The 10,041-nt window shown below is 44.0% G+C and overlaps 1 protein-coding gene across 1 annotated transcript; it reads left to right on the top strand.

Annotated features, from left to right (window-relative positions):
- Window positions 1-3,412: 3,412 nt before the first annotated feature.
- On the top strand, window positions 3,413-5,051 carry LOC125538088 (60S ribosomal protein L35-2). The gene is made up of 4 exons (XM_048701390.1): window positions 3,413-3,554; window positions 3,641-3,776; window positions 3,878-4,031; window positions 4,830-5,051. The coding sequence occupies exons 1-4, from the start codon at window positions 3,551-3,553 to the stop codon at window positions 4,902-4,904; spliced, it is 369 nt and encodes a 122-aa protein (XP_048557347.1). The 5' UTR covers window positions 3,413-3,550; the 3' UTR covers window positions 4,905-5,051.
- Window positions 5,052-10,041: the final 4,990 nt, after the last annotated feature.

Below are 10,041 nucleotides of genomic sequence, written 5' to 3'. Positions count from 1 at the left end.
TCATTAGTCATAATGCTTGCAAGGCTTTATAGTGATGTGCATTACTGAGAGGGCCCAGAGATACCTCTCTGATACTCGGAGTGACAAATCCTAATATCGATTTATGCCAACTCAACAAACACCATTGGAGACACCTGTAGAACACATTTATAATCACCCAGTTACGTTGTGACGTTTGATAGCACACAAAATGTTCCTCCGGTATTCGGGAGTTGCATGATCTCATAGTCATAGGAACGTGTATAGGTTATGGAGAAAGCAATAGCAACAAACTAAACGATCATCGTGCTAAGCTAATGGGTGGGTCAAGTCAAACACATCATTCTCTAATGATGTGATCCCGTTAATCAAATGACAACTCATGTTTATGGTTAGGAAACATAACCATCATTGATTCAACGAGCTAGTCAAGTAGAGGCAAACTAGTAACACTCTGTTTGTCTATGTATTCACACATGTACTAAGTTTCCGGTTTAATACAATTCTAGCATGAATAATAAACATTTATCATGATATAAGGAAATATAAATAACAACTTTATTATTGCCTCTAGGGCATATTTCCTTCAGACGGAGTGGCGCAAACTCGAAGTGGAGTGGCAAGTGGCTAGGGTTCGTCTAGATGTGGATAGGGTGGGATATTTGTGGGGCCCGGGTGAGCCAGTGCTGGACGGATCGGACATGGCGGACACAACCCGACGCGTCCGGGACTTCCCATATCCGCCCAGATATGGGCTTATGAGGGGTGCCGGTCAACCCTGACGTATAGATCCAGTATGAGGGGTGCGACTGGATCGCGATTTCTTGATCGGTCATTGACTGAAACGCCCGCCCGGACATATTGGGACATTTGAGGAGTCTGGTTGTAGATGCTCTAAAATTAGAGAGGTCAGGTTTAGCTCCTTAAGCCCCGAACGATATGCTAGCGCTCACGCGCGATGCTAGCAGGCCGCGGGCCGTTAAGATAGTGATAGTTGCAGTCGTACACCCGCACCTTAAGGGCCTGAACGGTTTGCTCGCCTTCACTCGTGATGCTAGCAGGCCGTGACCCATTAAGGTAGCGATTGTTGCAGTTGCTCGATGTTGCTAGCTTAGTCGTGGGTCATCCCCTCGCTTGGTCAACTGGTTGAATGTTGACTTTTGAATAAAAACATGAATCTGAAAAAGTTCAATCTTTTAAAAGGTTCGGAAATTTAAGAAAAAGTTCATAAATTTGAAAAAAACACTAAAAAAGTTCGCGCATTTTAAAAAACTTCATGTTTTTTTAAATCACAAAGTTGGGAAAAGTTCTAAGAAAATTCACGAGTTTGAAAAAATATTTGAATTTTAAATAGTTCTCACATTTGAAAAAATAAAAAGGAAAAAATAAAAAGGAAAAAAACAAAAACAAAAATTAAAATTGAACAAAACTCAATTAAAAAAGTAAAAAGAAAAACAAACCAGAATCTTCGAGAAGCTTCCCAAAACCGGGCTGGGAAGCTTCCAAGATCCCAGAAGCTTCCCGAAAACTAGGACGAACTTCATGCTACCTGCCTTACGTGGGCCGGCGGTTCTAATCGAAGGGGTGTGCGCTGCGTATGGTTAACCTCGAGATGACCAGTTACATGTTACCCTTTGTAAATGTCATTTTTCACCTTTCTTTGGTACTAATTAGTGGCCACACTCCATGTGTGGCACTTCATTTTTTTCAAAACGTTAACCTCTTGAACCGTGCCTGTAAATCATGAACCATTTTTACCGTCAAATTTCACATATCAAGATATTCGAAACTAAATCTCATGTTAATAGGTTTTGACAAATTTTTTCATGGAAAAGCCAAAAACCCTAAAAATGAAAAAAGTAAGAAGATTTTTTTTCAACCCCCCCCCCCCAAACAAGCGAAAAAGGAACCTAGAAGCATAGTTGTGTTTTTTTTTCATTTTTGGAAACATAATTGTGCTTTTCCCTTTTTGGAAAGCACGAGTTGTGCTTCTCATGGGAGTACAAGTTGTGCTTTTTCTTTTTTGAAGAAGCACAATTGTGCTTCTTGTGAAAGCACATGCTGTGCTTTTTTCCCTTTTTCTGAAACACAACTTACTTTGAAAGCAAAGTTATGCATCTCATGGAAGCACATGTTGCGTTTTCCCCTTTTCCAGAAGTAAAATAGTGCTTCTTGCGAAAAAATCACCGCCTTCCAAAGAAAAAACAATATGTTTTTCTTTAAAACGAGCAAAAAAAATCTGAAAAATTACACATCTACAACCTGAAAACACATGCAATAAAATAAAATAAACCAAAATCCAAAAAAAGCGCCCAACACACGTGATAACGGTTGGACAAATCAGCTGACACACTCTCAAGCCTAAATAGTGACACGTGTGGAAGCCTCCCAAGGGATAACTGTTAATTAGTTGTCCCGATTAACCCTCAAGCCGGCAGTCGGATCAGGTTTGACCTGGTCAAGCTCTACCAAACCCATGCCTGAACAGTTAATGGTCATAGGAGCAGACCCACGACCCTATCCATGGGTCTTGAGTCAGACTCATGCCCGAACCCAACCCATTAGGGCACCCATTGGGTTTAAAGTTAATATTTTTTTATACTTTTAAAATAGTGCGTCATGTGTCCTACCAAGCTTGCTGTTCTTTTTAGCAGCACTAGCTATTAGGCGCAACATCGCGGTAGCCACTTCCAATCGATGCAATAGCGGCTGCCTTATCTGGACTAGTCTTGAGTCTCTTATATAGGCGAAGCTGCGCCTCTCACCAGCGCGTCATTGTCTCATTGCCATTCTCATTTCCCATTTTTTAGAATGCCATTCTCATTTCCGTGTGCTATCATGCATGCAAAGCGAAATGTTATTCTGTTAGAGGGCTTGAGGCTGCTCAACAGTAATGTTGGGCTGCTGCTTAACTGCTTATTAGCATTTAAGGACCTTACTAGGAGCGACCGAAAAGAAATAAAAATAGAGCAAAGATACATGCATCGCTACCGGCAGCCTTGGGTTGTTCTAAAGAAATCAATTACCAAGTATCTTCATCAAAACGTCCACACAAAATATAAAGTAAAATTATATTTTAATCACTAATATTAATCGGGTGACCCATGGACAGAACATCATGCACATACCTTACTCATGACTAATCGGGTTACCCATTGGGCTTACCTATGGATGAATATGATGATCCATACCCTACCCATTTGGGTCGGGTGCCCATGAACGCGGCCGCTCATGGGTCGGATTGCCGGGTTGAGTTAACCCTATAGCCGGCGCCTTAAGTGCCGAATAGGAATCGGCTGAAGTGCTTATGGGCCTCCGAAATGCGATTTTGTTTTTCTTTTGAGGAGGAGACGCGCATGGGCCAATAGTACACGTACCGCGAGTCCAGGCTCTAGGCCCAGAGGCCCAAAAGTCCATAATATCCTAGGGTTTCCTCTGTCTCAGGGGTTTCATCTTGCGCAGCACCATATATATATAACCCGCACGCAGCCGCCCCCGTCTCTCCTCAGCGTCTCATTTTCATCCCCCCGCCCGCCGCCGCCGCCGCCGCTAGACCAGCTCGCCAGCAGCAATGGGTAAGACGCTAACACTCCGTCGTCTCTGATTGATTTGGTTCTATTGTACCCTCCGGATCTGACATTATCGTGACCAACGGCGGCAGCCCGGATCAAGGTGCACGAGCTGAGGGGGAAGAACAAGGCGGATCTGCAGGGCCAGCTCAAGGACCTCAAGGCGGAGCTGTCCCTCCTCCGCGTCGCCAAGGTCACCGGCGGCGCCCCCAATAAGCTCTCCAAGATGTACGTGTCTCCCTGACCTCCTTCCCCCCCCCCCCCCCCCTAGAGTAATCCGCGCCTAGGTTTCCGTCGTGCTCACGGGTGGTTCTTGTGTTGCGCCGCAGCAAGGTGGTGCGCACCTCAATTGCGAGGGTGCTCACGGTTATCTCGCAGAAGCAGAAGGCGGCGCTGAGGGAGGCGTACAAGAACAAGCGTCTCCCGCTCGACCTCCGCCCCAAGAAGACCCGCGCCATCCGCAGGCGTCTCACCAAGCACCAGGTGATCTTCGTTCCTCCCTGTCTATCTACTTAGTGCTGCGGTTCTTTACGTGGAAGCGCTCTAGCTTGTTATTGTGTACTAGTTGTCAAATTCTTTTCGTTAGATGGTGAGATTAGTAAAATTGATGCTATGTATCTCTATATTTTGTTAAATGTTGTATTTTCTTGTGTAAGACATGGCTTTTATGTGTATTGAATGTATTCATAGAGCAACTGTGCAACAGATTGATGACATGGCACTGTATTTCGTATGCCTTGCCCAGTCGTTCGCTGGTGGGTTGGGTTTATGAAATCCTTCTAACCTGGCTGGCTGAATTAGCATTTGTAAGGATTGCTGTGAATCTCTAGGTTGGAGAACGTTCTTGTGTTGGCTTGATGAAATTCAGTTTGTATTTGTCAGTCTGATTGATTGTGGGAGCTGGGATGCTGGTTTACTTTGTATCATGTATCGCACTTGTCTTTTTGAACCAACTTAATCATGAGTTGTAGTATTCTTTTCTGCTTGTGTCTTGTTAATATCATGTTATGTTTTACTGCCCAAGTGGTTTCTTATCTTCTTGTGTTTAACTGCCTAAGTAGTTTCTTATCATGTTATGTTTTAACGACTGAATATCAATCTGTGCTCTCAGTAATAACAATTAATTTTTTGTCCGATTCAGTTTTTTGTACCATAGTTTAATTTTTTTCCATCTGAGGGTATGTGTTACTCACTGTGTGCTCTGCTGGATTCTATCATGTTAGTGCAAGTGCTTTTGATCATTTTGGTTTACTGACTGTCATTTTATATAATATTGTGCAGCTCTCTTTGAAGACGGAGAGGGAGAAGAAGCGCGAGAAGTACTTCCCCATGAGGAAGTATGCTATCAAGGCCTAGGTTAGGAGGACATGTTTTACCGGCCGAGTTTTGCTCAGAAGTTGCATGAATTTTATGTTCTGTGTGGACACCGCTGCTATCTAAGTACTATGTATTCGATATCCTGCATGAAATTCGAACTTATGGTTATTGACACTATGATCTATAGCTGCTTGTTTGTGTTGCAATGTGTTGGTTATTGTATGTTGTTAGTTTCCAGTTAACCTGTTTGTGGAAGCGCCTTGTTGATGCTGCAGTGTGTTGGTTTTCGTACGTTAAAGTAAGTGGCCATTGAGCATCCATCGGTGGTGGATGTCTGTTTCTGCATCAGTTATCAGATAGTGGTCTAGTTTGACATTTTCTTGTTCACCCGCTTGATATGTTATGCAGATCTGTGTGAGGGAAGGACTACTTGAAAGTTGCACACCGGCGGGCCGGCCTAACCGCGCGCCGGTCGCGTGCGCAGCGTACGATCCGCATTGATCGACTGGCTCCTGTTGCATCACGGACGCACATGCTGGTGGGCCTGTGCCGCCTTTCCCAACCGCCTTGTTCACTTGTTTTCTTTTTTCCGATGCAATTGCCATCAACAGCCCAGCCGAGCTACAAAGGGTTGATATTGAGCTACGACCGGCGAGTCCTTTTTGATGGAGCGGTGTGATTTTTTGCTGTGACCGGGTCCAATGAGGCATTTTTTGTTACAACCGACGAGTCGTTCTCATGGGACTGGTGTAACCTTTTGCGATGACCAGCAACGGCAAATTTTTTTTTAGTACAAACAACGAGTAGTTTTGCTGGGACAGTGTGTTTCGCGGTGACCAGCGACGCACACTTTTTTTTTGCTACAAACGAGCGAATTGTTTTGCTTGGACTGGTGAGAATTTTTGCTGCGTCCCAGTAGTAAAAGCCTTTTTTTTCTGCAAAATGGCTATCATTTTTGCTGGGATTGGCGAGACTTTTTGTTGCGATTGGTGAAAATTTTGTGCTGCGTCCCACCAATATGGCAAGTTACTTCTTTTTTGTTGGAACCGGCAATCATTTTTCATAGGACCGGTGACCGGCGAGAAGTTTTGCTACAACCCGACGATTGCGAGTAATTTTTTTTTTGCTGGCGATCATTTGTGATGGGACCGGTGAGAATTTTGGTTATGATTAATGGCCGGCGAGATTATATTTTATGACTAACGATTGGCGAGAATTTTTGCTACGTCCCCGCGATGACAAGCATTTTTTTTTGCTGGAGCCATTGACCAATTTTACTAGGAGCGGTGAGAATTTTTGTGGCGAGATTTTTTGTTGCCGAGAATTTATGAAGTTTCTTTTTCGAGGATAAGAGGAGATTATTTGTTGGGACTAGCGAGATGGAAAGCTGCGACTGGCAAGCTGATTTGCTGGGACCAGCACGGGCCATGCTACAACAAGCTTTTTGCGTGAGGCAATAGTGATGAGTTATGACGGCGACGCAGAGCGGCGGCAATGAGCTGCGACGGTGGACGAGGCATTCATGGCCGCCTTCTAGCTTCCACTTCTTCACTTGAAGCTTTTTTAGAGGCCGGTTGTAGCTTTCTCGGCCGCCGGTCATAACATTTTTCAGTGCTATTTGCAGCACCTTCGTGTGCCGGTCGCAGCCCATACTTTCTCTGGTTGCAGCAAAAAACAATACCGGTGGTATCTTTCTCGGCCGCCGGTCGTAACATTTTTCGGTGTTGGTTGTGGCTCCTCCATGCGCCGGTCACAGCCCCAACTTTCACCTGTTGTAGCAAAAAACGACTCCGTAGCAATTGGCACACTGGTTGCAACTTCACCGTGCACCGAGCGCAACTCTGCCGTAGCCGGTTGCAGCTGGGAGCATCCGGCCTGGATGCTACGACCAATGTGCGCTGCCGAATCCGACCTGGATGCTACGACCGATGTGCGCTGCCCAGATGCTGCAACCGGCATGGGGCGTGACTGGGATCAATAGATCAGTATGCTGCAACTAGCATGGTGCATGGCATCTGACGACATGACATGATAGCTTCCTCTGCAACCGGGCGCCTGCTTTTGCTTGAACCGGCGACAACGAGTGTTACACCAACAATGGTGTGTGTGCTCAAATGGGCGACTGTGGATACTACCATCGGTGAGCGACACTACGGCCGGCGGTGGCGAGCGCGGCTGCAAGTCGTGGCCTGACGGCGAGGAAGATGTGTCGCGGTCGGTGGAGATGGCGACGGCCGTCATCTACGACTAGTAAAGGGACGGCGGTGCGTTGTATGAGTACGCGTACGCATGCACAGGATGAGTGTTGCGCACGCGACGGGCTGGAAACACGGGTTGCCCTGGAAACACGTAAATCACCCACATGTACAACACATGCTCACCTCAAAAAAAAATGTACAACACATGCAAAGAGCTGGGAAAGAAAGAGACTAGTGCATCGAGTGGTTGCGCACGCCCCCATCGTGCGGCTGGCGAGCGACCGGCCGGGCGCTTGCGCCGGCGGACCGGCGCCTATCAGCCGCCCCCCCCTTCAGGTGTATTGACGAGCGGCTATCTGTCCAAAACTAATTTCCTCTTCTTGCCTCTGAAATGCAAGAGTTTGAACTTCAAATTTTACTTTCATCTTCTGCCTGCTGTTTCTTTTCTTGAGAACTTTCAAACATGGTTGAATTTTCAAAGCTTGAGTGTAGAATAGCTTATTCTTCATCCCTAATAACGTTATGTACAAATGTATTTAAACACTATAAAATGTATTAATTCTGAAATAAATTTTTTACTATCCAAGTTTTTTATGGTTGTAGAATAAGCTATTCTACACTTGCGTTTAGTTTAGCGTTACTATATGTACATATATTAGGAAGCTTCTAAAAACCTTGAGAAAAATATGAGCATGGTAAAAACTCTTGAAACCCAAGGAAGTTTAGAGAACAACGATATGCCCTAAAATACGGCGTTTTGCCTGATGTGAACAGTGTGAAGTCGGTGTGAAATTAAGTTAAGTTTTGACATTTCAGGAATATTGCATTACCTATTTCTTTGAGCGCTTTCACCATTAACCCCCGGGTGACCATCTCAGGCTCTTTCTTCTTCTACTTCAAATAATAGTAGAACACAGGGATCTATACTTTTTAATGCCGTCTACGTTGAGACAAGATGAGCTCTCAAACGCAAACTTTGGGGCTTTAAAATAGTTTACTGTTCATGTATTGTTTTGATCGATTTTGCATTTTTTGTCATGAGCTCATCAGATGTCCGAACAAGTTGAAGTTTGGCGCATTTTTCACCTATTATTCTTTAGTATTTTTTTAAAATTTATTATTCACCGCGCAGATGAGTCTGGGCACCGAATTGAATATCCGCCAAATACCAACTTAAATATCCGGTAGTGAAAATAGAAGCTAAGCGATGACACATGGCTTTGAAGATATTGCCACTATTAATAATATTCTATAAAGACGCTGAGACTCAGCAAAGTGACACCAGTTTAAAGAATGTTGTTTTGAAATGCCAAAATTGATAAGGCCTTTGTGAATAAGGGCACGTTCTCCACAAGCCAGCTTCACGGCTCCATGGAAGAAGCCATACAGAACGCTGCAACTCCTACAAGCCTGCTTCGCGGAGCCCGTCCGTAGAAAAATATCAAGTACTTTCATCCTTGAGGTGCTTCCCATGCTCCAACTTAAAATAAATAAATTTTAAATGCTTAAAAAATCTGGAAAAAAATATGTATGTTTACAAGGATTGTGACTACAACTTCTAAAAATTTCAAGCCAAAACTCTAAATGCACATTGAGAAACAAAAAAGTAAAATCTAGCATGATAGTGTCATAAAAAGACAAAAGCAACATTTTACGCTATTTACGTCTGAATTTGTCTTCTTTGTTTCTGAATGTACATTTCGAGTTTGGACCTGAAATTTTTAGAGCATGTATTCATATTCCATGTGAATATTCACAATTTTTTTTGAATTTTTAAAACATTTAAAATTAATATTTTAGACTTGGAGCATAGGGAGTACCCCAAGGATGGAAGTACTTGATATTTCCCTGCCCGTTCCTGACTAGTGTATTTTTATGGAGCAGCGGAAGGCCAGCTCTTAAAAGAATGCAAGGAGAAGTTGATCCAATTTATGCGAGAATGTCGTTCCGAAGTGATGCCTTCATACCGTTTCGATCAGGAAAAGCCCTCTCGAATAAACGGATCTGGATTTTGTCTAACTCATAACACGCACAACCAAATCTTCACCACCCATCGCCATGCACATCACATCAGCTGGTACACATGATGTTATATCGGCATGTGCACTATCTCTTCTCTCTTCTCCCTCCCAAACAAATCCATCCCTTTTATTTCACCTTCCAAACTTAAATCATTTACATCTTTTAAACTAACATTACTGCAGGATGCTGCTAACGCGACACTACGATCAGAGACCGTTCAAGAAACTGTGTGCGATGCAATAATCACAAACGGTGCTGTATGAAAACCGTCAGAAATATGTAAAACATTTTCGATGACGGATGCATCAAACACGGTTCAAGTTTTATTTGCGTGTGCGATGAAGGGCATACAGTTCAGTTCAATGATCTGTTTGCGATGAGGAGGAACAAAAGAAACGGGCAGCCAGATGAAGGCGTGTGTGATACACATCATACGGTTCACTCGGATGAACTGTTTGTGATTAGGCAACAAAAAAAACAGTTAGCCAGATCAAGGTGTGTGTGATTGAGGGCATACGCTTCAGAAGGATTAACTGTTTGCGATTAGGCAACAGAACAAAAACGGGTCAGCCAGATCAAAGTGTCTGCGATTGATGGTATACACTTCACATGGATGAACTGTTTGCGATTAGCCACAACAAACTGAAATAATTAGATAGATCAACGTGTGTGCGCTAGACGGGCACACATGTTCTAATTAAAAGAACCGTGCGTGATGGTGATGACATTGCCTATTGCGGTGCACCCTATGATGCAAATGCCACGTACGCGGCCGAGAAGGCGTACGTGCCCACGTTACGTCTTACGGAAATAGTGCCGCACTTATAACCGTCAGTAAATTTTAAGCATGCATCCCATCATATTCCAAATTGCAAACCTGTCCACACCGATCAAAACCTAAACGGTTTCTCACTTAGGAGCGTATTACTACTACTCCAAGATGACTGCACATTCCT

This window comes from Triticum urartu, chromosome 2, assembly GCF_003073215.2.
Source record: "Triticum urartu cultivar G1812 chromosome 2, Tu2.1, whole genome shotgun sequence".
NCBI lineage: Eukaryota > Viridiplantae > Streptophyta > Magnoliopsida > Poales > Poaceae > Triticum > Triticum urartu.
Note: the sequence above shows the minus strand (reverse complement) of the source record. Positions and strands in the feature narration are given on the sequence as shown.